This window comes from Atheta coriaria, unplaced genomic scaffold (assembly GCF_025399875.1).
Source record: "Atheta coriaria isolate IRGN ID8LTWV9N9 unplaced genomic scaffold, Caltech_Dcor_3.1 hic_scaffold_9_pilon, whole genome shotgun sequence".
NCBI classification, from domain to species: domain Eukaryota; kingdom Metazoa; phylum Arthropoda; class Insecta; order Coleoptera; family Staphylinidae; genus Dalotia; species Dalotia coriaria.
In genome coordinates this window covers 9125745-9153702 of record NW_027045451.1, presented here as the reverse complement: position 1 = coordinate 9153702, position 27958 = coordinate 9125745, and the positions used below count along the sequence as shown (strand labels likewise).

The window sequence follows — 27958 nt, the reverse complement described above, 5'->3', positions numbered from 1 at the left end:
CTAAAAATAGCACATGAATAACTCAAATCAATTAAAGACAAGTAATAAAAATAAATCCGTTTGAGTTGATTTGATATGAGAACAAATGAAATCGCACACAACTCGTGTGCTATTGAATTAAATCGCAGTTTACAAAAACGGAATTAGTTAGCTCATCGATTAGTCACGAAAAACGTCTCGAACGGAGATGATGGCTATGATTTGATCATAGTAGTAGTAATTTACACGCGTGTTAAACACTCGCTAAGCGCGAATCATTAATTATCATTAGAATCATTGACAAAAAGCAAGCGGAAAAATCACGCGGACTTTAATTTAAAACCTTCAGCGTTTACGAAAAAAAGTTAATTGCAATCAATCACGTTCGTGCTTTTTTGAGCAATACCGTTTCCTTGATCTGCGCTGAAGTTTATTATACTCTATTGTTTAAACAACAAGTTGTTAATTACTCTTAATCGTTTAAGAAACAAATTAAAAACACATAAATCACAAGTGCATTTAAATTTTTTCTATTAGCACAAGTTTTTTCACGGTTTTAAGACACAGATGGCTAAAGACGTGACTAAAATACTTTAGTCACGGGTTTTAGTCACGAGGAGCAGCTTGCGGTGCTTTTACATAAAGTAAAACTAGAAAAACTTTGTTGAACACTCGATTGATTAAACTTAATCAGTCTCGTGACAAAAACTCCACTTTAGCCACATGACATTATTCGTTAATCAATTGAAACATGCGCATAATTAATAATTCACTTACCTTTTTACCTACCTCATAAACTGTCTCGCCGTTCCAATTATTTCCAACACATTTTGAATGAAAAACAAAAACGAAATTTACATGTTGAAGGATTTCATTAGGTCACACGTGCAAACCTTGGGAAACGAGGGTTGGGATTGTTTGGGGGCAAAAGCACAATCGACTTTTTCCACACCACACCGAAGCGTGTCTCGTCTGCGCGCTTCGAATTATATATTGCGTCTCGCGTGGGCAGCAACATTGGCGCACCCTTTCTCCTCACACCCTCGCCAGCCTCCATAGTCAAACAGACACAAAACGCGCACTAAAAACTACTTAACGACCGAAGTGAGCATGGAAATTGCAATAAGGAATACGAAAGGATACAAAAAGGTCCACAATAGGGTAAAGAAACAACAAATCTGGCTGCGGCGAGCTTGTTAAGCGAATATATTGTATACGGAGCGTGTTTATTGAGGGGCGGTGAAAAGGGTTGTGAATTGTGACGCTCGGGTGGTTGGGGTGGTCAGCCAGGATGAGATCATCGCTGGTTTTTTCGATGTCTACGTCGTATTATCTACGTTTTGACCTAACAAGATGGATAGAATAAAAAGTTTTAACAAGAATGAGTTGGGTTGAAAGTGAAATTACACAGAGTGTCCCAGAAACAAACAAAAATTCAAAATTCAACTCAGAAGTTAAAATTTTGTTCCGAAAATTTATAAATATTTTAAATTCGATTTTTTATACCTGGATGAGTCAGTGAGGTGCCCAAAAACATTCTTCGGTTAAAGCTCTAGCGGGTCTCCCTCCGGTTCGCGGCGTGGCCCCGCTTCGACGACGCCACGGCGGCCAGCAGGCCAGCAGGCAGCAGTTCGCTAGTTGCTGGACTTACCAGTTGTCTTTCGGAGGCTCATCGGCGCACACGCACCTCGGCGGAGAGCGTCGCGTCCGTGCTAAACACGATAAAACATAAAAAAATAACAAATTTTGATTATTTAAACCGAACCAGTGGATGGAACATTACCAAAAACTTGTGAGGCAAAGTGTTGTAGTGTTGGGTAGTGTTCACTTCTTTGGATTAATGTCATCAGCAAATTTTGGAAGTAGTCTTCGCAGGAATTAAGAAAAAGTGGATTTTTTGAGTCTCCTGAAAGTTAAAAGACACTTTTAGGGATTTAAATCAATTCAAAAGGTTTGTATAATTTTTTTTTACTAAAATTTAAAACTTTTTATGTTTTTATATTTTGGGTCAAACTTTTTTGGTTTTATCGCTTGTGTTAATCACGAAACAAATCGAAATCCGTAAAACAAAAAGTCGTAAATGTTACACAGGCATCCATGAAGACATTCTCAGCCAGTTGTCGCAACGATTAAACTTGATCTTGCCTTGTTTTCCATTTTGGTTTTTTGGCGAATTCGAATTACCATAAACAAAGCAGCGGATCGTCCCAAAAAAGCCACTCTCCCAAACCCATAAACCCAACAACTTTATTACGTCCCTCGCGTAATACTTAACCGAAACCAAATCACGGAAACCAACTACTTTTTTCGAGTCGAATTTTTTCGATTTCGGAAATCGACGAATTTCAAGATCGTTGCTTGCGGTCGAAGAGTTGACACACTGACACGCAGGCAGAGAGTCCGGCGCTGGCGCTCAGCCTCATTAACGTGCCACTTTCAGCCGTTGCGCGGACTTTTATCACACGTTGGCACGGATAATAATCGCGAATCGCGATAAATTCGACGCCGGCGTCGTGGGCGGATGAGATTTACGAAGCGGATGCGAGACACAATTACATATTAACTATATGCATCCAATAAACATCACAAACCAAAACCAAAAAAAAAAAAACGTAATATTTCGTCATTTTACGATTATCTCTGCGTGAAAACAAAGTAAAATCAACGCGACGCCCGAATTGGCGTCGTCATCGTGCTCGAAAGTGATTGCGTTATTTGTCGAATTTCGCCGGTTAATAGCGCCCCAACACGCCAGCCCAAAACGTCAAAAACGTTCGTGAGACACCCACAGGCAAACTTTTCACTTTTCCATATTGTTTTCAGTATTTTTTCTCTAGCATACAAATCGCGTGCAGGATTTAAAACGTTGTTAAACCATTCCAACATCAATCCGCGAAAATCAAATAATCACGATAATAATACCCGCGGCAATTATTTCTAATTAACCGCGGCGAAAACCAATCGCTTGGTCTAATTTCGCGTTATTTATCACGCGTTACACAAAGTCTAATTAATTCGCGCGTGCAGTCAAGCATTATTTATGTAATAATCATAACAACGTTGTTTATTACCACGTTCGAGCATGATTTCGCGCTAATATTATTCAGGTAGTAATAATAAATTGATTATTAGCTCATTTTCAATGTATGCAAACAAATATACATGATTTACTTCATTTGGTGATATATTATAATAGGTTATGAAGTGTTTCACACCAAAAGTCACTAGATTTAGTTATTTTTATTTATTTTTTAATGTTTTTATCGCGATTATACACCACCTGTCTTTTTAAAAAGCTTTAAATTATCCAACAATTTCCTGTTTTTTGACAAGTACCCTCAAGCTGTGTTTGTATCGAATATGCGCCTGCGCCACCCTAGATAATTACACGATTCGATTACATGCGTGAATGGTGTGCAGCACATCACCTGCCTCAGGTTCTCCGGCTGTCGCCGCTTTAGCTCCTCTTCTGCTTCATTAGCAATCGCAAACCGTGCGTAATGCGTGCGATGCGTGTAAAGTACATACTGACAAAAACGCGTCCGCGCGGTTGGCAGCACTGTGGCGGGCGAGCGCTATCGCAATGGCGCTCGCAAGACTTCCTTGCAATGCTTGTGTGTGCAGAGCGAGGAGTTGTGGTGGGTTCGGGTTTTTTCACTCCGGTTGCTTTTCCAAGTGGGAGCTGGCGATTCCGACAACCTTGAATTTTAATCACACGACATGCGCGCTCAACAGAACTGCACAAATCGCAAGAAAACCCCAAGAAATAAAATCTTAAATATAAATTCTACACTCGCTGGAAATAGGTTATTGTAATTATTTTCGAGTTGGTATGATTTAAAATTATGCGACGTGTAAATGTAAATAGCTTTCGAGTTGAGTTGAGTTCAGCGGGAGGATGTACCAGGCGACGCAGTGGTACCAACCGAAGCGCTTTTCACCTAATCGCAATTCCGAATCGTCCTCAACGACACGCCAGGGCGTTAATTACCCCAATGCGCAATCCATTACAAAACTAACAAAAAACAGTTCATAATTGAGGTTAGGTGTTATTCCGGTGAAAAATAACCCCGTTGCCATTGCTACCAACTGTTTGCGCAGCGACTCTACCAACCTAAACCTAGTTTTTTTCTCTTCATTGCGGCGCTTTACAATGCATGATGATGCAGAAAGCTCAGCTTGAGTTCTCGGTGGACGCGCGCTAGCAACAAGCGCGTGGTGCACGCGTGTCGGTGCAGCACACAGCAGTAAGTCAGGTGGAGTTCGTTGAACCGCGCAGCGGCCGACCGTCCGCCCGACCGACCGGCTTCTTCTTCTTCTTCGGCAGCAGCAGCAGCAGGAGCAGAGAGCCCGGCCAGCGTGTTGCTAGTCAACACTCGCACATTCGGTATCTGTATCTGTATAAGTGTGTGCTTTTGCTTTTTCAGACATTTTACTAGTCGTAAAGTGAGGTTAGAAGTGTCAAAACTGTCAAACCTGTCAAAATCAGCAATACCAACATATAAAAATTAAATAATTTGCATGTCGGTCGTGTTCGTACCAACTGAACTCGCTGACATCGTCGCAGGGAAATAGAGCGAAACTGTCGGCGTGCGCACGCTCGCGCCATATTGCCTCGGCGCACATGCGTGGTACTGGTACACATTCTCGCCGGGCGATTATTTAAACAAATCGCAATCATTCGCGGCGATTCGACGCGCTCATTATATTCGTATTAAAATTTTACGCTCCTACTTTGCGCACAGTTTCGCTCGTTTGCAGATCACTGCAATTTTATGTGCAAATTAATGTGATTTCAAATAAATTACTTCATCAATCATCAAGGATAAAGAATAAATTATATTCCGCCAAGTTAAATATAGTTATTTTTAAGGATTAACCTATAGAATAACTTCCTTATGTTTAGCAATAAAAGTGGGCGATTGTTTGCGTTTTAAATTATGAACGAGTATGGCACATATTAAGAGTAGGTACTCGTACATAGACCGGTGAAAGTAATCGTTAATTTTCGTTTCGATCGCGAGCTCCTTTAACATTCGAACTTATTACGGCATAACTCGTCCCTAGCACGATACACGTGAATGCCACATTGGATTTTTATCCGATTTTATTGTTTGTCTCGTTAAGCGTGTATTGTTCATAGAAATCGAACAAGAAAAAAGTCGTGATGCATACATCTGCGAAATTTCTCTATATATTTTTTATTTATATACGTAATAATTGTGTGTCTAACTGTTTCATCTGTAATTGTTATATCAGTCGAGGAAGCAGGTTAAGCTGCGCGCGCCGGCCGAGTACTTTCGGTTTTTGCTTTCTCGTCGCAAGCGAGCGCGCGCATCATAAAGACGAAAATCGAGAAGAAAACGTGGCACGAATCGAACTAATCTTTTATCTATCAACCTGCATTAGAAACTTGATGGCTGTGGATCGCAACAAATTGCTCTGACATGTTCGGCCATCATTATACTTAAACATAGGCAACTTCTATTGCATTTACAAATAAATTTGAGGTTAAATTATGTTTTTTAATTTTTGAAGGTTTTATTGTATTTATGTATTGTTATCCGTTCGGTATTGTATTGTATTGGCCGGCGTGGTACCGTTGGGTAAAAGAACATCTTCGAATCCGTCTCTTGCGCTCTGTGCGCGCGCGAGTTGAGCTCGAGGTCGAGGTTATTGGCCAACGCCTGGTGTGCGCGCTCTCCGGCCTCCGACTCTTCCACGTCCACAACGTCCAGACACATCTTAACTCGCATCCAGTCGAATTCAGAAGCACTCCGCATGCACTCCCTTTGTCAACAATTACTTAGAGCATTCTTTCTTGCTAGTGAACTGACTGAGAGTACTTGAATCTATTTCAGGTGGAGTAATATTTGAATTTGAGATTGGTGCATTTTTCGATGCATTATTGCGAGAGATGGGATGTTTGACCAGTTGGTGGAGTGTATTCATCATATTACTACTTATATGCCATATATGGCCAAAACGACCCGACCTCAACCGACGACTTTACATACACGTTCGGTGCGCGGCCAGAGCTGCAAATCGAAGAACTCATTGCACATTGCACATTACGCTCGGGAGTCTCAAAATATATTCAACCACGTTTTGCATGCATTTTACATATGCTTACTAATAATTTATATACAAATGTATGTTTGTGTCGCTGCTACGGAAAAACCACTCAATAGATTTTGATAAATTTTGGTTAGGAAATAGTTTGGACCTTGGAGAATGACATAGACTACTTTTTGTTGCTAAAATTTAACTCGAAGGGTGTAAAAAATAGTTTACAAATTTATGCAACAAAAATTAAATACAGCTAGGAATATATGAAAAAATCTTGACCAATATTCAAAATGATGTAACAATTGGTTAATAACAGCATATTTCTGTTGCAGGTAATTATTGCTTATCGCCCCGACGACCGGAAGTGCTGATTGTTATAATTATCATGTCGAAACGTAAGTGTTCGTGTTGCTATTCGTGTATTTCTTGAGTGCGTTAAATGTTCGCATTTATTTTTTCAACATTGCGCAAGTGTCCCGCTTCCTATCAATTAGCACCGTGCGACGAGTGACGCGCTGGCCCAAATATTAATGACCGTGAAAGTTTCATCACACCAACACAATATACAATGTAGTAGTTGATGAGTAAAAGTTTGAATAATTGCTAATAAGCTAATATCCGTTTTGACGCGCGATGAATTCAATGATAGTTGTGGTTACACACATTTATTCAGTTGTTCACTGAGCTGGATAGGCTTGGCTTGGCCATATAGCTGTTGAAGCATGCAGCATTTGTAGATAAGGGAGATAATGATTATATGAAATCGGTTACGTCAAGGCCGAAGTGCAATACGAGCCATTGCAGGCGTGGGCTGGGTTTTTTTAAATGATTCTATTGTAGATTATGTCAATGTGGTATTATATTACAGTATTGGCAATGTTTTGAATTGTTATAATATTAATATTTGTTTTTTTTAAATATGAGACACAAAATTGGTATTTTAAACACGGAAGGTCGTGACTAAAATACTTTAGTTGAGGGGTGGAGCTTGTGCCTGCGCATTTGCCTACGGTGCGTTGTAAATCCCTACTAATATTATAAATGCGAAAGTCCTGATGTTTGTTACACTTTCACGCAAAAACTACTTAACCGATCATCATGAAAATTTGTACACATATTCTTAGTGGTCCCCGAATGGTTATAGGCTACTTTTTGTTTAATAAAAAAATTATTTTTAAAATAAAATAAAGAAAATGTTTAGCCTATAATACCTCTGCATCTGGCTATTTGACTACTTTAACGCCATCTAGCATTCCAGCAATGAAGCTCAAACCTAAGTACTATAGTACCATCACACTGTATTATCACACTGTATTACCGACAGCTACGTCAACATCAAATCCAATTGACTACACTATGGAGACTGTACACTATACTTCCATAGACTATACTTTCAGCCATTTTAAACTTCCCGCCATTCTACTTCATTGTTACTTCTTCTGTGACTACAGACGCGTACGGAAGCAACTTCATTATTTTAGATATTCGCGAACGAAGCCGAGGGTTAAAGCTAGTAGGTAATGTACAATTCCAATGATTATTCACCAATTTTTTTTTAAACCGTCATTGCCTTTGATTAAATATATAATAATTAGTATTAATACTCGAATTTTATAAATTTATAATCTAAAAAATTAATTTTTCTACTTTCATCCTTAAAGCGCTAGTTTTTCACGGTTTTGAAACACAAAAAGTGGTACTTTAAACACAGGGACAAAAATATTTTAGTCACGGGCTTTAGTCACACGGTACTAAAACAAATTTTTCACAATAATTCATAAAATTATAGCTTTACACAACCAATCAACCACAACAAATAAAAATTCACATCCGATTTCTAGTCAAAACCAATTTTAATAACAATAAATATGTAAATAAATAAATGTCTACTTTCCTCGCACGCTCATTTATTGGTTCAGTTATACAATGCACACAGTTGTAATCAGTTTGTAATCGTTCGTTCCAATTATGATGCGTAAAAAATCTAGGTTTCTAGTTCTAGTTTAAGCTAAAAAACTGCAACAATAACTCTACTCCTTACGCGTATGCCAATACTATGCGTGGCAATGACATCGCGATAACGAGGTGATAAGCTAAAATCGAAATCGAACACGCTCATCCACCAGCCACAATGGGTTATTTCAACGCCACACTTATTGTCACTTTGTCAATTGTCACTCACAATACTCCAGTATTTATCCAAAAACAAAAATTTCGAAAAATAAATTTAGTTTAATTATTCTGTGTGTGAATTTTAATTTTAATCTAAAAGTGTTTCATTTAAAATGTGTAGTGTGTTTTGCCCGAGCGGTTTCTCAAAATCGTAAGTACTCACATACACAGCGCAACAATAACAATAAAATTAGTTAATTCAATGAGACGAAACAAACGAATTGCCCGCGGTTCGCGCGATGCCACAATTAGATTGCGGCTGTTACAATTTTATTGCACTTTGCGCGCTCGTAATAATCGTTACCCACGCGTCGCGCGCAATAAATATCATTACGATCCGTACAATCGCGGAAAAAATTACCGCAACCAGTGAATGACAATTATTACTCGTGCGTTTACACAAGTATAAACATTGTTTGATTTTGTAATCAGTTTAAATAATATTTAGTAATAAAATAATGCAAATTTAATTGTTTTGATTGTTTTGTCATTTAATAAATGTCACAATGTACTTTTACTTCGTCGCGGGGAGGGCAACGTCGGGTTGAATTACCGTTCGGTGCGCTCGCAGTGAAAGAAGATTCACAATTCACACCGATGGGAAGCGACCGCGACGCGAAGACGCGCAGAGTTGGAGCCAAGGTCGTTCTCATCGTCTCGGCCGTAATCGAACGATACCGTTTTTTTCGTGCATAAATTATATCTTTTGTGCTCAGTTTATTGACTCATTAAGTATTTGTATCAGAGCGTAAGCGCGAAAATCTAATTTTACCAATCGTAATCGTCAAAAAAAACCGTAAAAATTATCAGAAAATATTTTTAGACAAATGTAGGATAATTAAGTTATTTAAAAAATAAAATATATTGATAATAATCGTTTAATTTGATATGTTTTTATAGTTTAATGTTTAAAATTGAATTTTGAATGGTAGTTTCATAAAAATTCAGCAAATAACAACTTTCATCCCTAATTTTACACCCTTCAAGTGGTATTTATGCAACAGAAAGTAGCCTATGTCTTATTTTGTTCTATAAACTATAGCAGTACAAAGTTTTATAAAAAAATATTCATTAGTTTTTACGTTAAAGAGCAACAAACATCCATTTATCTATATAAACCTATAAATCTGCTTAAAATCTAATTTTTCTCATCGTAATTTTAAACAAAATCAAAGAAAAATCTTCCTGGGATAAATAATTATCAAAAAAAATTACTAATTTATTTAAAAAATAAAAGAATTTGTTAATAATAACAATTAAATTTCCTATTTTCCCAAAAATGTAAATTCTAAACACCCAAAAATAGTATTGTACGAAAACGTTAGATAAACAACAACCTTGACGCTTGGCCTACTTAATTACGCTACAATTATAATTGTATTAGTATAATAAACCCGGTTCGCCGTGCGCCAGCCGCCATGACACAATGGAATATCATTTGCGCTCGCACTCTTTTATTTTCGCTCCTTGCTACAAATAAACTATCTCCGTTCTCATTACACACTAAAAACTAAAACTAATTTTCTTGTTTTTAATTTTTATGCCAAAGAAAAATACTATTTTGTAATAATTCTGATTTTCTCTTACTTACGCATACACAATTTACTTTTATGATGCGTTTACTGTTTCCGCGATCGTTACCTAAATATTGACAAACTGAACGTCCGAATTTAACGTGCAAACAAGATAAACAAACGAAAGCTAACGGTTAATCATATGCGCAGAGAGACTACTCACATTTACATATTACGATGACATATTTTTATCTGCAGGCAAACAGATAATCATAATAAATCAATTTGACACTTTTTACTGCTTAATTATTACTCGGTGCATACTTTGTTCATAACCAACATAGCCTTGTATTTTAATAGTACTTTTTCTCTTCGAAGCAATGACCAAGCTAAATAAACACAAAAATCATGCCTTAATTAACTTTATTTTGTTTTGATTTTAACAAAACTTTACAGGATCACCCTGTAGACTAACCTGAAGATTCTACTAAAATTTTATCTAAATCTATTAAACCGTTTTAAAGTTATCAAGGGACAAACATACAAATATTGATTTATACTGTTATAGACCACCCAAAACACACAATCCGTGAACACAATGTTATTGATCATTTCTTAAAATCCACCATTAAATAAGTCTCCTATTAAACCGGTAGCATTAAACCGTCTGACATGTCCATCACGGGTCTAAAACGCATTTCGAAACTAAACGAGCGTGTTTAGTTCAGTTCGAAATAACTGCGAATCTAACTGGACGTCACGTCATATCGCCGGTTGCGAAACGGACGAGCGCGGCTAATAAATTACCAATAAGATGCCGAAGACGTGAAATCACGAGCAATTAACGATCGGCTACTCGGCGTCCATCGCTTTGGCGATCATTAACAAATTGCTTGGTCATTAGTTTTAAGTTTTATTTATTTGTTTGTTTATCGCATTAGGTAATTTTTGTAATAAACTAGCGGATTTGAGCCGATTAGAATGTGCAAAACCGGCAAAAAACGACGAATTGGTTTAATCTAACGGGGCTGGGTTATTTGTTTGTTAATTATGTAAAGTTGGTCAACGATAGCAACTTTTAAGGCGTTTTTTTATAAACAAAACATGTCGTCATTGTATTTTTCTAGAATTTGGGTGTAGAAATTTAGATTTTTGATTAAATTAAGAAATATTTTATTAAAAAACACCCTGTATCTTGGAAACTAATAGTGGAATTTCAATTTAATCTTCAGGAGGATATAGCTGAAGACGTGACCTTTCGTTTGAAGTATATTTTATGCCCTTAAGAACTTCAGAACTGCCCTTAAAAGACAAATTAATAAATTTAAATTTAAAATTTTCAAAATTCGCGGTCAAAAACGCCCTGTATCTTGCCAAATAAGGCTTTAATTTTAATTTAATCCCTAGGAGGTTATAGGGAAAGAAATGCCCTTTCGTTTATGATAAATTATAAGTCACTAAAGGGCTCGGAACTGCCCTTAAAACAAATTAATGCAAAAACGCATTTTTAAAACTTTCAAAAACACATAATCAAAAACACTCTGTATCTCACGATCTAATAACGCAATCTAAGTCAAATTTTTATAATTTTACGGCCAAATAATGCCTTTTTCATTTCCTATCAATTTTAACCCTCCAAAAAGTATAAAACCACCCTAAAAATCACTTTAAATACAAAATTATTACAATTCTCACTAAATTTCTTTAACGTTCCATCTATCAATACCAATATTAATTCCTAATTAGTAGAATTGTAAATATTTATTAATCGGAAGCATATTGACTCGCTCTCAATACGCTCTAAAAACAGATTATCATTATAGAGTGTTGAACTTGACAGAATATACAGCTTGAACTATCCACAGTCCAATGAGGAATGAACGAGTGAGTCTGCCATTAACGCAACATTTAAACAGCATTACAGCAGCTCGCAGCATTCGCGCTAGGTGCTGGAAACGAATCGATAATTAGATAATTAGTTGCGAATTGATTACTTATTCTTGTTTTTCAAACGACGCACAAAGCTGACGGCTATAAACCGGCCCGGTTGGCAATCAATGGCTACTGGTCTTGTTTGCAGCAGTCTGATTGTTCATGAATATTCAACTTTCTAACTGTATTTTTCATGTCACTCGATTAAATTGATTTCGACGCGTAAATATATACGTAAATTGATAATTTATTGCTTTCAATTATTTTAATTTATAATCAGAGTAACGGAAAATCGCATAAATTTAATTGGTAGGTATTTAGTGTTATGTGTTAAGTAAATATCAACTTTCAACCCCTATTTCACCCCTTTCCAAAGGGATTTTTGCAATAAAAAATAGCCTATGTTTTATTCTGATAAATAAACTATAACACTACCAAATTTCATCAAAAAATATTCATTAGTTTTCCCGTGAAAGAGCAACAAACATACATAAATTCATAAAAACAGCATTTACGAGTAGTTGATTTGTTTCATTCCACATTATGTTTCTGCATGTTTCCCGCGTAATAAATTAAGATTCCGCTGTGAATGAAAAATATTGTTTCGTATTTAGCCGCTCGCTGCGTGATTCGAGGCGACACGGACACTTACATCCACTTACGACGCGCGAAAAGGTCTCTTTGTGACATTTATCAAGCCAAGCGGCGTCTCGCGGAGCGTACCATTCTGGCGAAGCAAAAGAGTTGCACTTTCATTGCGTCGAATCCGTGCCTTCACCAAGAACTAAGAATAGTCGCGTGAATAGAAAGAAGTCTCTCTATGCCTGTAAGACTCACCGTTTAGCAGTTAACTCGGAACATTTAACGCTAACGTTTTATTTGGCTTTACTTTTCATTCAACGCGCAAGACATTCAGACGTCAGAGCCAGACGGATTTTTCTATAGAAATGTATGAATATAATATTATTGTGATTTGCATTCATATCAATGTTGAAGAAAGTCGCATTATCGAGTGAAATTCCCGCAAGGAGAAAAATGCTGAATGAAAAGCCGGAGTGAAGAATGATTCGATCGGCGTAGCATGGACGAGTTCAAGTTTGATGATGACACTATTGATTTTTCCGACGATTCATTGTCTTAATGAACTTTCCCTGGCTATTCATTACCTTACACAATAACTTCATTCATTAATTATATTAAGTTCTTAGAAAATAAAAAGGGGAAGCCGACGTTGGTTTTTATTGCGTTAATGTAATCACTGATATTATTTATTTTTATTTTATGTCTTATGATGATTAATTTTTACCATTTTCAAATTTTAAATTAAAAAATTAAGGAAATATTTAGTTAAAAAAAGAGATAAATTCAGTTGCCTATGATTCTATCTACCAACAGTCATCCCCCCCCCCCTTTACTTCTTGATGTGACTAATCATCGTAGCGCGCCAGGTCACATAGCAGCGACCCCCACCACTTTTTGCATGTATAAAAGGGCAGCGCGCAGCGACTACGGTGCTCAGTCGTGCCTGAGTCTTGCACAGGTCCAGTCGCAGACCCCTAGGGTCTCCTCTACTCTCTTAGACTTATTCGTAATTCGGCCCTGGTGGTTTAAATAGGTCAAGCACATCTCAAGTGATATTTCGTTATCCCGAAAAATATTAGGGGCCCATTTTAATTTTTTAATAGTAGACACGTTGTGCGACATTAACAAAATGTAAATTGTGTAAAGGTCAAGTGTCTTCAGATAATGGGCGCAGTTTTCCATTAGCCAGCGATTTCAAACTCCGATATGTCACACGCGACGCGCTCAAAAATGCCAAAAATGACTGAAAACTAGCACACTAGGTCATGTATTCTCCACGCGAGTGAAAAACTAATTAATATTATTTAAAACAACCGAATTAAACATAATTACACGCACAAAACCACGAAAATTACAAAATTAACTTTCCACAGCGCCATCTGTGTTAAAAAAGTTTACAAAACTCAAAATCAAACCTAAAATATTACACAACTTAAAAAGAAAATAATTTTTACTTAACTAAAATTAGTTTACTAGTTCAGTAGGCCATTCGCTACTCGACACTGAAACCAACACCGAATGACAGCGACACCGAATTTTCTTAAATTTCGTTTTGTTTTACATAATGAACGCGAAGTAATTAGTGAGGCGGGCAGATGGCGAGAGGACAATAGAGCTGGCGCGTATTTTATTACGTTTAGCATAATAACAATTTATTTAATAGTCCTACCAGACGCACATAATGGTACTCATTATGAAGTGTAGACAAAACGCACTAATGACAGCGACCTGAATATTTTTGCAATGCTTGAAACCCGAAAAAAGTTTTGCAAAGAAAGTGCAAGCAATAAAAAAATGAGAAAATAAAACAATTTGTGTTGTTTTGTAATACATTTACTGCTCGCTCGTAATTTGTAATAGGTGTATTAAGAGTATGAAGTAAAACTATTTGCATTACGTATTTCAGAGACCCACCTAATGTCCAATGTGTAATCGGTAATTATTATTATTACACGTTTTGTTAAGTATTACGAGTTTTGAGGTTAACATGGTGCGCTATCTATGAATCAACATGTTAAATACTTTAATCAGTATTTATCTAGACCCACAAGAGAATTGCGGTTATGTTTTGTTTGAGGTTAATTCGATGCGCCATCTATGAATCAGGTTTCCAACCTTTTTGATCAAATATTTATCTACTTTATAAATCCGCGTCTGTTAGATCTTTATTAGGCGTCTTGTGTGACTCCTTTTCAGCTCGCCGTTTTCGAGGTGTGCGCACGGTCTGCGTCATTGTTCCGCCGCCGAACGGGCGCACCCACTTTCATTACTCTAATACTTTAATATCGCGACTGGCTTATTGTCAACCGTCTTGAGTGCGCGGTTAGGAGCGACCTGGCGCAACAGGCGCACACCTTCGACGGCTGCGCAGCGCCGAGACACAAAAGACGTTTCGCAATGACCCATTTACTCACACACACTTCGCGTATATTTTTCCTATGGAAGAACAACAACAAAGGTGACGCTGAGCAGAGTATAACCTCACAAATATTTGACATTTCGAAGATAACCTAAAATAAAACATTTAACCTTACATTTAGCGATTATTAAGCTTCTTTTTCGCAAATGAAATATAGAAAACTAATTGCATCGGTTGCATTTATTGCATTAAGCTATGAAATTAACAATTAACTATTGACGCGCTTTGTGCGCGGAATTTCATTATTAGCGCGCTAGACAACGGCGGCGGTGATTGGTTATTGCTAATGGTCGAGTTTTCAACACTTTTTCAACGCGATTCATTGCGCACACGTGCGCGCCTGCTACCATTTGTCATTAGCGACGGCGATTAACATTTGCGCGCTATGCATGCACCGAATTAAGCGTGAATTATTAGTCAAGCTTGTTATTTATGCAACAAATTATTGAAGCAGCAAGAAATCGCCACAAAGAAGTGCGAAATTAGTCGTAATTATCATAAATTGAATGAAAATTAATTGAAATTTTAGTATTTTATGCTTGTTTTGTAAAAAAAAACTCAATTCTGACGTTATTTCCACAATCAAATCGAAATTCCGCATTAGTTAAGAAGCCTGCCACTAGATGGCGTTTGATTTCACGCAAAATGTCAAGTATATGTCAAGTTAACGCGCGAAATTCAAAATTTCAAATAAAATTTAAATTTTTCAATAAAAATTCATCGTAAATAATAAATGTACACTAAACACATTAAATTTTATGACTTTGTGCAGCAATAAATGATTTTTTGAGGTTAGGTTCGCTCGTGGGCAGTGGCGAGCTTTTTCTCGAAAGCGTTTCTTCTTCTAAGGAGTGTCCCCGCGATTGTTCCATTGTTACGAGCATAAAATATGAAATCCAAACAAAACAATAACACACGCCGTGTCGTGAGTGTTTACATCTCTCGGGGAAGAAAGGAAAAAGAGGAAGAAAGCGAAGTGGCGGCGGCGCCATGCCTTCAATGCTCGCGCACTGTGTTATTGCGCATTGTTCGTGTGCATTAATTCGTGTAATACGCACGCTGGACCACATGCATTATTGATGTTTATTCATGCGTGCGGTGGAAGTATTAAATCGTTCGATTAATCATTAATCTCATTCAGAAGAAATTATTATTAAAGAAAACTATATCAAGAGAATTGGAACGAAAGTTAATTCAATTAGCTGCAGATTAAGGACATGACCAGCGAAACAAAATGGCCGCCGCGCTAGGTGTGGTCCATTATTATCTCGATATGATTTTATTTAAATGCGAGTGAAAATAATTTATTATTTATTGTGGTGGCAACTACAAAGACATTACTTCCATTTGTTTTATCTGTAGCAGCTGCAGCTGCAGTTCGGCGGACATGACGGATATGAAATTATGAACCGCGGCGCGCCGCGTTGGAGATATGTGTCAGGCGAACGGCGGTGATTACCACACCCGGCGCACCCCCGAAACGCGAGAATGTAAAGTCGAGTGATCGATGTGTGATCAATCAAAATCGGGACGGGCGAGCCGCCAGGCGGCGTGTGCGCCCGTCAATCATACACAACTCACGCATGGCAAACAATCAAATATTTGCTTTCACGATGTGTAAATGTGTAAATTAATTTATGTACATTAAATATGGGCAGATACATTATCAAATCGTGCATTGTTTTTAAAACTGAAAAGAAATTTTTATTTTTTTTATTATTTTAGTTTTTTTTGTCGAGTTAGGTTAGAATTAATGACGTTTCTTTACTTTTTAACATCGAAAGCGGTAGAAAGGGTTGCCTAGCACTATATACCATTGAATTTTACTCAATTATACTCAATTTAGTGCAATTTTTCGTTGCACAAACTTCAAAACTATTTTTCACACCCTTCAAGTTAAATTTCAGCAACAAAAAGTAGTCTATATCATTCTCCATAGTCTAAACTATCTTCTCACCAAAATTTAACAAAATTAGTTGAGTAGTTCTCATGTAGCAGTGACACAAACAAGCATTTTCCAAAAATTAGTTAAGATAACTACTTGGTATTGATGTTTACCTATGCAACTCAATACACAACCAACAAATATTGACACCTAAATCTGCGCAAAATACCTATGCGAGTTTCTTTTCAAAATTTCATCGTGTTCCAGCTCGTTGGCTCGTTGTTGCAAACGAGAACACGCAAGCAGCACGACATGCGGCACTTACGAAAATTAACGTGACAACATGTAATACGCGCTCTCTTTTTCCTCTCCGCGCTTTGATTACATTAAGGCATTAGTATTAGCCCACGCTACACATGAACTGCACAGTATGCACTTACAGGGTGTTCACAACACCACAAAACATTTCAATTCGCAATATTAAATATAAAAATGAATAAAAATGATTTGGTTTTTACTGCAGAAATTATTAGAGCGCTATTTGCTGTTTATGGCGTTTTGCGTGGTGAAACAAGTCGGATATTAATCGCCGCCACACTCGGTGTGTGTGCTCCTCAAGGCTGGCTCGACGATTAGTACGCGTAATGGCCGTTTACTGTCCCTTTCGGCCGGCGACTCGCTGCACGCTTCGTTTCGTTCATATTTTTCCACCGCGTCGACTTTTCTCAACTCAACTCAACGTCTTCAATTTCGTAAAATGTTTGTATTAATTTTAATTTCAAAATGTTTTTTGCTTTGTTTGTTCTTGCATGCACGCTGTGCGTGCGTGTGTCTTTTGTTTCTCAGCAACACGCAGTATATTATTAAACCCTGACGAGATTGTGTGCTATTAGAGCAGAGAATCCGAATTAATAGCCGTGCGGAGCGATGCTAAACATGCGTTTAACTCAAGTTTTTGTGTAAATTCAATATTTGAAAGAAAGGTTGGGAAAGGAAGTTGCCATGCGACGTGCGACGTGTGTAATTGTGTCTAATGGATGTGTATTAATCGGACAACATGAAAACTGAAGCTGAAACAGCTTCCACGGAATGCTAATTGTAGTAGTTTAGCGTTTAAATCGTATGCAACACATCATACATTCCCACATTAAAACTATGCAATCAATTACACATCAAAATAATATATATTCCGAAATCTCTTTTTATCCCGATGAAATTATGTTCGCCGCCAGCCGCGCGACATAATGGAATAATAGAAACATAAAAAAGAAATGTAGCGATGGAAATGTATCTCGTTACGAACGCGGAACACGTCGATCTCGTCGCGAGATATTATTCAGCGCGTTATTGTAACAGCGGGCCACACTCGGCCGCAGCGACGCGGAAAAAAATCGAAATCAAAAAACATTACCCACTGCGAATGCATACATTCGGAATACAACTGAAACGCAAAGGTCACTGTCCACCGCATTCATTCGCCTGATGACTCGACGGAATTGCGAGCATTTCGTTTTATTTTGTTTGAACCTCTGTGAAGGGGTCAAATATTATTATTATTGGGAAGTAAATTGTGTTTTTAGCAGAGGAGAAGTATATTGTAGTTAATTTTATTATTTAATGATATTTATTTAGTGAAAATCACTTTGAATAAGAAAATTCAAAGATTCAATTGAAAAATTTATAGTTTTTGTTATATTTTTGTAAATTTTAAAGGAATTTTGGTTTTTTTTGAAAATTAAGATAAGTCTATTTTATTTGTCTATAAATTAGCTTTCTATGGGTGAAAAGATTTTAAAAATCGGTTGAATAGATTACGAGTTATTTCATTTCAAAGAAAAAAAGCTAAAAATGAGTTTTTATACTTTTTGTTAAATTATTGCAATTTTCGTATTGTTCCAAAACTTTTATCAAAATTAAATATAATCTATATTGTTCATCTATAAATTACCTTTCTATATGTGAAAAGATTTTAAAAATCGGTTGAATAGTTCACGAGTTATTTCATTTCAAAGAAAAAAAAGCTAAAAAATTAAATTTTTTTACTTTGACTTAAATTTTCATATTGTTCCAAAATATTTTATTAACTTAAATATACCCTATATTATTCTGCAATAACATATCTTTCCATCAATGAAAGAATTTTTAAAATCAATAAACAAGTTTCCGAGATAATCGCGTACAAACAAACATACAAAACCGAAAATCATCATTTTCAGCCTGCATTAAAAGCTTTTCACTTGTTAATCCTTACCATCTGGATTCCTCTCGCTTAAATTATGATTTAACGATGGGATGCACGATAATGTGTCGATATTATACGTAATACGCGCAATAAGGATTTCCTGCAACCGCGAGAGACGTGCGCGAACAAATTGTTTGCGATTCGTTAGCGCGCTCGAGTTAATCGAGCGACAATCGTCGATTTATTAAATTCAACGTCGACAAAGACGACTTAATAAACCTACTTATACTTAACTCTACAATTTGTTTTGTTTGATTTCTCATTGTGGTTAATAATATAACATGACACACTCGCAAATCTGGTGTTATTGTGTGCCCAACGAGGCATAATTCACGAGCTAATAATTCGATTCCGATAAATGTTCGCTTCACGCGCGCCCAGCGTAATCCTGCGGTCGGTCGCGCGCTGAACAAAAGTGAAAACGTTCCGAGAATCGCAGTTTAACGCTCGATTTCTTCCGCAAATAAATTTATTGTTTAACTGAACGTCCCAAGCGTCACACATGAGCGCGCGCCGGAAACAATTCCACAGCGAAACTATTTCTTTCTTCGATTTTTACATATATAATCTGAATGATAATTTATACCTTCTGTGATATTTATGTCCTCGTGTCGTTTACGACCCTCCGGCCGCGCCGTCGTTAAACAAAATGCTAATGCGCTTTGTGCCAAGATGGCACTCGTCGTCCGGCGAGGTGCAAAGGTGACGCCATTACTAAGAGCGAGGTGCGCGCGCACACGAATTTCAATTATTAATGATCTGGGCTTTTTAGCGGCGGCACTGCTGCGTCCCTCCTCATTCCTCATACTCACGCTTGGGGCTAGCGAGTCGTTTCGCCTAATTCGTCCGATGTGCTGTTATATTCCTTCGTGGACGTCGTGGACGCGCGCGGGCCGCTCACCTTTTTGAACCGGCTCACCTCTTCATATTCATCACTCGCGCGCGGGGCCCGCCGCGCACAATGCACACGAAGGAAGGTCACAACGGGTTCACCACCATGCACGCAATTAAAAGCGGCGATTTATGGTAGGAAAATTTGAGGAAAAGCTAAATTCTGCTACTGTGCTATACAATCATTGAAATCTCCAAGAATATTGACTTTGAATACTGAGAAATTAGTTTTTTGCTTGGCATTTTCAAAATATTGCTAATATTTTAATGGGATTTTTGCCAAAAGTTGCAGAATTAATTTCTGCAGCTTACAGTATATTTATAAATTCTAGAATTTCAATATTTTCATAGATATTGCAGGTTTTGTGTTTTATTTTATGAAAAATCCCTACTAATATTATAAATGCGAAAGTCCTGATGTTTGTTACACTTTCACGCAAAAACTACTTAACCGATCATCATGAAAATTTGTACACATATTCTTAGTGGTCCCCGAATGGTTATAGGCTACTTTTTATTTAATAAAAAAATTATTTTTTAAATAAAATAAAGAAATTGTTTAGCCAATAATACCTCTGCATCTGGCTATTTGACTACTTTAACGCCATCTAGCATTCCAGCAATGAAGCTCAAACCTAAGTACTATAGTACCATCACACTGTATTATCACACTGTATTACCGACAGCTACGTCAACATCAAATCCAATTGACTACACTATGGAGACTGTACACTATACTTCCATAGACTATACTTTCAGCCATTTTAAACTTCCCGCCATTCTACTTCATTGTTACTTCTTCTGTGACTACAGACGCGTACGGAAGCAACTTCATTATTTTAGAAATTCGCGAGCGAAGCCAAGGGTTAAAGCTAGTACTTAATATTTCCGAAACTGCTTCTAAAAACAATTTTTAAACATAAATATTTACTTCCTCAGCTAAATTTGTCTTATATTCAATCATTATTTATTCGTAAATCACTAAAAATCTTCAAATTTCCCCAAAAAATTCAAAATTTTTGATATGCAACCCAAAATACACGCTTTTCTTGAATTCTCCCAATTGATTTGGTGCATTTTAAGTATTTTCTTACAAGTCCCAAGGTTTCTGTACCGTTCGAAAAGGTCAATTGCGAAAATGGTGAAACGTGCACAAAAAAAATAGAAAAAATTCTCGCCTCGTTGGCAATATGTCGTCCGCACGATTCACACGAAATGCAAAATGCGCTTTTGTGTGTGACGCCTAACGAGCACGCGTCGGCGTCGTCGGGATGAAACTAGGTCGAACACCAATCAATCGGACGCGCGCTTGTATATCCTATGAAATTATCCAATTTGTTGCGCGCCGCTCGACGGCTCGGATTCATTTCGCGCCGCGCGGCGTGCGGATTAACGAATTACCATCATTACTCATAATACAAAATATATAAACCTTTTCTTTGGATATTCTACACTTTACAAGCTCCACCCCGTGACTAAAACACGTGATTAAAGTACTTTAGTCACATCCGTGTTTAAAATATCACTTTTAGCCTTAAAAATTAAAAACCGTTGGAAATAGAAAAAAAGATAAATATTATCTGAATACCTAGTTAAAATGCAAGATGCATTACCGCGGCACATCCTGCTTGGAGTTTAGGACATGTCAAAGAAGACAAATACAGGAAATGCGTGCCGCCCCGATAATGGGATAAGCCAGCGATAAGAGACCGAACCAGGCGGTGTGTCGGCACTCATATTGTTGGTTTATTACCGGAAATTGTTACAAGATATACCGTAGATTGGCCGTTTAATGCAAATACCACGAATTCGAATCGAAACGCAGCACATTCAACACAGAGCCGCTTGTCGCTTGGCGCAGGTTCATTGCTATGCCAGGTTTATCGCACTCCGGACAAGTTTGACCCAACGGTACGTAAACCAAACAGATAAAACACGCGCAAACAACAGGAATAACGCCGCAAAGTGATGCGGGCACTTGTACACACTTGTCGCATTAAAACATTAGGTACTGAATTGAATGCGAGCGTTAAACAAATTAAACCGCGATAGGTGCGGTTATTCAACTGTAATAATTACAATTATAGTCATAGAAGAATAAGTTATGTGTTTTTTTAGTTTAGTTTAGTTTGGAATTATTTAGTTTTTAACTGTTTCGCGCCGCGTGGATTGTGGTTATGTATCGCGTGGGTTGAGACCTGTGACCAACATTGCACGGGTCATCGCCGCCGACGATGACGTCTACCATTCATTTGTCGGATGGGTGCCGCCGCGCAGCGCGGGTCATAGGTGATAACGTTCCTCCCGGCCTTTGAATAAATACTCATCGGGCCCCAAGTGCGCAATTATCGTACCAGGTACTGTTAGGTAATATGCTGATGCATTGTGCAAAAAAATTCTAACCTCAAATTGAATCTTCTAATATTAAAATATAGCTTAATTAGAGCTCAAAACAGAAAATTATTCTAGGATGGTAGTATAATACCGGCGGTCATCTCCAATAGGCATTTTCATTACATTTTTCCGCATAAGTCAGATGCATTTATTTTTTTCGTTGCATAAACTTCAAAACTATTTTTCACACCCTTCAAATTAAATTTTAGCAATAAAAAGTAGCCTATGTTATTTTCCCAGGTCTAAACTATCTCCTAATCAAAATTTATCAAAATTTGTTGAGTGGTTTCCGTGTTATAGCGACACTAACATACAAAAACACTAAAAATATATATTTAAAATTTTGAATTCATCGTAGCGTTACGGACGCACCTCAAAAATGATCAAAATTGTTCAAAATTGTAAACAGCGTCTCTTTTTTTCTGTCACGGTCCTTCCGGTGTGTAATGCAATTACGATTTGAATTTGGCTAATCCTCCGTTCGGTTGTTAGTTTACGCATGTATTTGTTCCGCGAAGACGCCGCCTTGAGCGTACGCGCACAAATGTGCGACATTGGAGCCAACAATAAATATTATTGCCGGGCCGGTGCTCTTCATGCTGGTACCGGCATGGTGCGGTGCACAGGTTGATGATGTTTAATTTCACGAACATGACATTCGAGGCAGAGGAGGCGAATATAATGTGTGCGGCGCGTCGTGTTTGCTTTCGATCCGGGTCGAAAATTTTTATTAATCCAACCTTGGAATCAAAAAATTATCCAAACACGAAAAACGAAAAACGCAAAAATTCCGACGTGGATATTTATGAAAGAATGCGCAGAGAGAATAACGGCAATGTATGCCATTTACGTCGATGTTGACTTTATCAAACGTCCACGCGCAATTCCACTCGGTTTACTGTTTAATTACGGTGCATTTGCCAATTTGTCCGATTCGTCAACTCGGATGATTAATCCCTGAGACATTCCTGCCACACATTTCGCATGAATTGCTTTGCATAACACGCAGACTCAATATAAACAGTATTGGGTGTTGTGTCGGGACAAAATTCGCCGAAAGAAATTTTCTACATGAATATTTAACTAGATTAAAACTGGTTAGGTGCAGAAAGAATGAATCATCATTTTTTCACTGGTAGATGTGAATATTTACGCGTAGAATCTTCTATATATATAAAAATGAATTGCTGTTCGTTTGTCTCGCTAAAACTCGAGAACGGCTGAACGGATTTATCTTATCTTGGTCTTGAATTATTCGTGGAGGTCTAGGGAAGGTTTAAAAGGTGAGAAAAATTCGAATAATTGCCGGGAAAATCCTCAAAACAGCTCTTTTCTATAGAATAAAATTTGACATTGAGATTCAATCATAGTTATAGTTAAATAGTTGAATTCGAGATGGCGCGCTGAAGTGCATTATTGACAAAACTTTATATGCATAATTTCTTTAAATTAAAATTGCTAATCTTATTGATAGAATTGACTCTTACTACGAGTATGTCTAGAACAAGAGAGTAAAAACGAATTACATTTTTATTAAACACAGCCGCGGGTAACAGCTAGTTAGATTATATTTACCCTGTGAGATGTTTAGGAAATGTAGCAACAAATCGTACGATGATGCAGCAGCTTCGTAACGCGGCAGGCGCGCAGAGTTCAAGATGGCCCCGCTACGAGTCAAGGCTACATTTTCACCCGCCGGACCTTGCGCGCGCGTCGAGCGCAGCGGCGCGCGACCCAAGCGATCCAAGGTCGTTGTATTCAAGTACACTCGTCGTGCGCTCACATCTTCTTTCTTCATCTTACTTAACTAAACTTACTAAACACTGCTTTTCTCTTGTTGTTGCAGGCATGGACGCGCGGGACTGAATGGCACGATGGCAGCGACGGATGGGCAAATCACAGTGGCGGCGGCACGCTGGGCCGCCGAGGGTAACTACCTGCGTGAGTTTGTTGCCAAGCACCGCCTCCCTGCAGTGGTCAAAATCATCAAGGGTCAATATGGTGGCCTGGGTGTCCCAACCCTGCCCAGTCCAGGTCTTCAAAGCACCGCCCTGCTGGTCTCGCTTGGTCAACGTCAGAAGATTGAAGCACAAGCTGTGAAAATCAAAGAAGGTCGTAGGTTGGCATGTGTTGGACCACGATTAGCCATCCCGGATTCATACTCCGGGTATTTTGAATTGTTGAGTGAAGAAGGTCGAGCTGTAAAGTGTATCGAGAGTGTGGCGGAGCTGGCGAGGCGACGCCCCGAAGAGGGTTTCCTGGTACGTGAACCATTACGCGCTCTTCAGGCCAAGACTGATCTCGAAGCCGGCACGTGCCGCACCGTGCCCGCCGGCGAAATCCTAGTCCCCTGCGGCGAGGCGTCGCTCCCGGGCGCCAAAGGCCGCTACCTCAAATGCACCAACGCTGATGGTGACCTACTCCTGTTGGGGATGGACCAACGTGGGAAATTCTCAGCGCTTGCGCGTGAAGATAACATCAGCGGGGTGCATACCGCGCGTACTCTACTCAGCAAACGTATGCCGTTGAGTGTTCGATTGGTTCATGGTACAGCCCCCAGAGGGTTGAAGACACCCAGCCATTTTGTCCCCGAACTGCGTTTGTTGTCCATCTTTGAAGAGGAGCACATTTTGCTCTACCACTACAGAAAGACGCACAAGGTGTGACAGCGTTGCCATTGGCCGCACCCCTCAAAGTGGTCCGCACCAAAAACGAAGACCAACTCCGGCAGATGCCCGAATTCGAACGGCTTGTTGAACGCTGCGCCAGACTAGTCACCGACGTCGCCGATCGTATCCAGGTCCTGGATGGGAAGCTAGGCGACCCTAAACGACACCAACCACCACCAGCGCCTGCCCCTGATAAAAACTTCGCATTACGACGCAGCGCTTCATCAGATTCAGCCAACTACCGGGCACGTATCGAACACAAACGTGACGAGAACCGTATCCCGGTCCATCCCAAGGACTACGAGGAAATCGACCAAATCTATGATTACGTACGTGGCTTCGCCCCGCTTCCAAAAAACATCCGCTCCCCATTCGCTGATCCCCACAACCCACACAAACCCAACACCCTCCTCACACCCACTCAGTGCCTGCATCCCTCGACCTCAAACCAGAACCACCCCCGATTGAAACCATACCTACGAAGAAAGGCGCCGAGAAACGAAACCGCAAAGGAACCACATCTTCCATCCGAGATCCCAGCAAAGTCCATCAACTCACACAGCAGATTCACGAGAAGACCCCACCGGGTCTACCCAAGCTCTACGTCAAAAACTCCCAGAGTCAACGCCGGCTCTTCCGGCAGAAATCCGCCAGTCCCATGAAGGAGACCCCTCCAAGCCCCATATCAAAAAGTGGTTCACCCATTTTTAACATACGGTATAAATCCCTCAGTAACCTCCAACAAGCGATGGAATTAGATGGCACATTGGACTCTAGTAATTCCGGTGGACGCGCATCGGGTGACTCTGGTCCCGGAATGAAACAACCGGAAAAACGCTCGCGGAAACTCTCCCGACCTCGAAGTCTCACCAATCTCGTATGGGAGCTGCGCGAATACCCCGATATCTCCATGATGGAAAAGCCCAAACATCCACCGCAAGCGCTCGTCTACAAAAAGCACCCGAAGCATCCCCATAAGCGCGGTGGCGCCCTCTACTTATAACTTCCCACACTACACATAGACTTACATTTATACACGTTTGATTTTTAACCCCTCTCTCTGCACATAACCTCAAACAGCGCACAGCACACGCTTGTTTGTTGACACACGTGACAAGAAATGATGTGATTTAAGTATTTCTCGTGCGCGACTAGTTTGTAATTGATCAAGTGCCTCAAACTCGGCCATAAGATGCAGAATATACACACACACACACAAATTGTACGACTTGTCAGAACGTAATGTTTAAGTAGTTGTTAAATATCCGATGTTTAATTAATTGTTTCTAGTATCTAATTAATTCGACTTCGAACACTGTGTATGTGCTCTAAATGTGCTATGCGATATTCTAGCGTTTAGGTATTTCCTCTCACGTTTTGTATGTAATCAATGTGTTTTTATTTTTGACGATTTTTTCATCTGTGATGAAATTTATAGGATTAATTCAATGTGTGACACTTAATTTACGCGTGTGTGTATGTGTGTGATGGATCGCAAGTATCTTTGTTGTAAATTTGTGAAGATTAACTTCGATAATAGACATTAAAAGAATAAAAACATCAAATATACAGAGTGTTATGGATTATTTCATGTGTTCAACCACAATTGTTTCCTGTTTATCACGTTGCATTTGTGTGTACCGTTAAAACTGGTGCGTTATTATTCAATTATCGGTGTCATATGGCAATCATGATTGGTTTTTAATGTGTTTTTTTTTTTGCGCGTCGAGAAATCAAACGGCGTGCACCGCCACCGCGCGAGTGAGTTAATTGCGCGAAGGCCGAACGCTTGCAAATCACGCCGGCGTGATTATGTCGTAACACACACGCCGATATATAATATCGAATCAACTAATGTGAAATCGATCGCAAAAAATGTCTACAGGAGTGGTTATAAAACACACATTGCATAAATGTGTCATTAACTAATCCAGTGCTGCCATCTATGACATTATGTTAGGTTATGTGTAACTACAACTTATCATAACCTATTTTTTTACTTTTTTACATATTTGAATGATGAACGATAAGATATCTGTTAAAAATCACCGACATGTACGAGTAAGTACAATCAATATGTGAGTGAAATTTGTACATCAAATAATCCGCCATTTGCTTTCTAGATGTTTGTTGACACGACAATGTATTCCATTGTTTCCTATCGGCCCAATTTCAATCAAACATTTATACATGATAACAAATGCAGGATAAAGTATAAATATGAGTCTAAAATCCTACCTTACTCATTGTCTCTAAATTCTCCATTAATCGACGAAAATGTTGGAGAAAACTATTCTGGTCACCGGTTTCGGCCCGTTCCGCGATCACGACATCAACGCGAGCTGGCAAGCCGTTCAACTGCTAGATGCGTCCGATTTTGCTGGCTACAAACTGGTGAAACACGAGGTTCCAGTGACTTACGATTATATTGATAAGAATATCGCGCGACTGTGGGAAGAACACAAACCGATCGTAAGTTGTTGACAAAAAACACTCGCTAATCACTGACCTTCAGTGTGATACCTAGTGATATTACTATTGTCTAGTGACTTTTTATTTATTCAAATTTGCTGTTTTAGTTTGTTTTGCACGTTGGTCTCGCTGAAGGAGTTAACGTTGTGAGATTGGAGTCACTTGCACGCCGGAAATTCTATCAGAAAGCAGACGCTTCCGGTGCACTCCACCCAACTGAGGAAGTTTGTCCAGCAGATAAAGGACCATTGGTGCATATTCCACAAATTGATGTTGGGCGTATTGTTGGGGAACTCGACAGTGATCAGTTACGATTTATTGAATCAACTGAGGCGGGGTTGTATCTATGCGAGTATATTTTTTATACTTCGATGAATATCGATAACAGTCGGATTCTTTTCACGCATGTACCGAATGTTGATGAACCGTATTCTGTTGAGGAGTTGGCGCGTGGTCTTACTATGATTATTCATTCCGCGTTGCAACAATTGGAAGAAAATGAAAACAATAACGATAAGTAAAAAAAAAAACTAAACTGTCAGTAGTTCCTAAGTTGTCCGCTAGTCGCAACTATCTAAATTCCGCGTCTATTCGCCATTATTAAACCATTTCAATGTTTGTTTCTTATAAATAAGTTTTAAACATTCTGATTTAATTCTATGCTAGAACTCTTGCTGCCATCTTACAATAAAATTGTACAACTGCGTTGTAAACAAAAGCATAACCATAACTCCTCAA

The 27958-nt window shown here is 38.6% G+C and overlaps 2 protein-coding genes and 1 long non-coding RNA gene across 4 annotated transcripts; 2 read left to right on the top strand and 1 right to left on the bottom strand.

Annotated features, from left to right (window-relative positions):
• Positions 1-1158: 1158 nt before the first annotated feature.
• Positions 1159-27126, bottom strand: LOC135799565 (uncharacterized). 2 transcript variants are annotated; one of them, XR_010550023.1, is made up of 4 exons: positions 26987-27126; positions 1763-1885; positions 1486-1691; positions 1159-1324 (listed from the first exon to the last, which is right to left on the bottom strand). It is a non-coding gene; the product is annotated as an uncharacterized lncRNA (long non-coding RNA). The 2 variants fall into 2 exon arrangements; XR_010550024.1 differs by lacking the exon at positions 26987-27126 and adding an exon at positions 2067-2370.
• Positions 8004-26317, top strand: sano (CABIT domain-containing protein serrano). The gene is given in 4 exon segments (XM_065312693.1): positions 8004-8371; positions 23926-24704; positions 24707-25128; positions 25131-26317. Coding segments are annotated over 4 exon segments (1860 nt in total). The 5' UTR covers positions 8004-8333; the 3' UTR covers positions 25752-26317.
• On the top strand, positions 27026-27944 carry LOC135799562 (pyroglutamyl-peptidase 1-like). The gene is made up of 2 exons (XM_065312708.1): positions 27026-27220; positions 27328-27944. Exons 1-2 carry the CDS (start codon positions 27026-27028, stop codon positions 27739-27741), a joined length of 609 nt encoding a protein of 202 aa, XP_065168780.1. The 3' UTR covers positions 27742-27944.
• Positions 27945-27958: the final 14 nt, after the last annotated feature.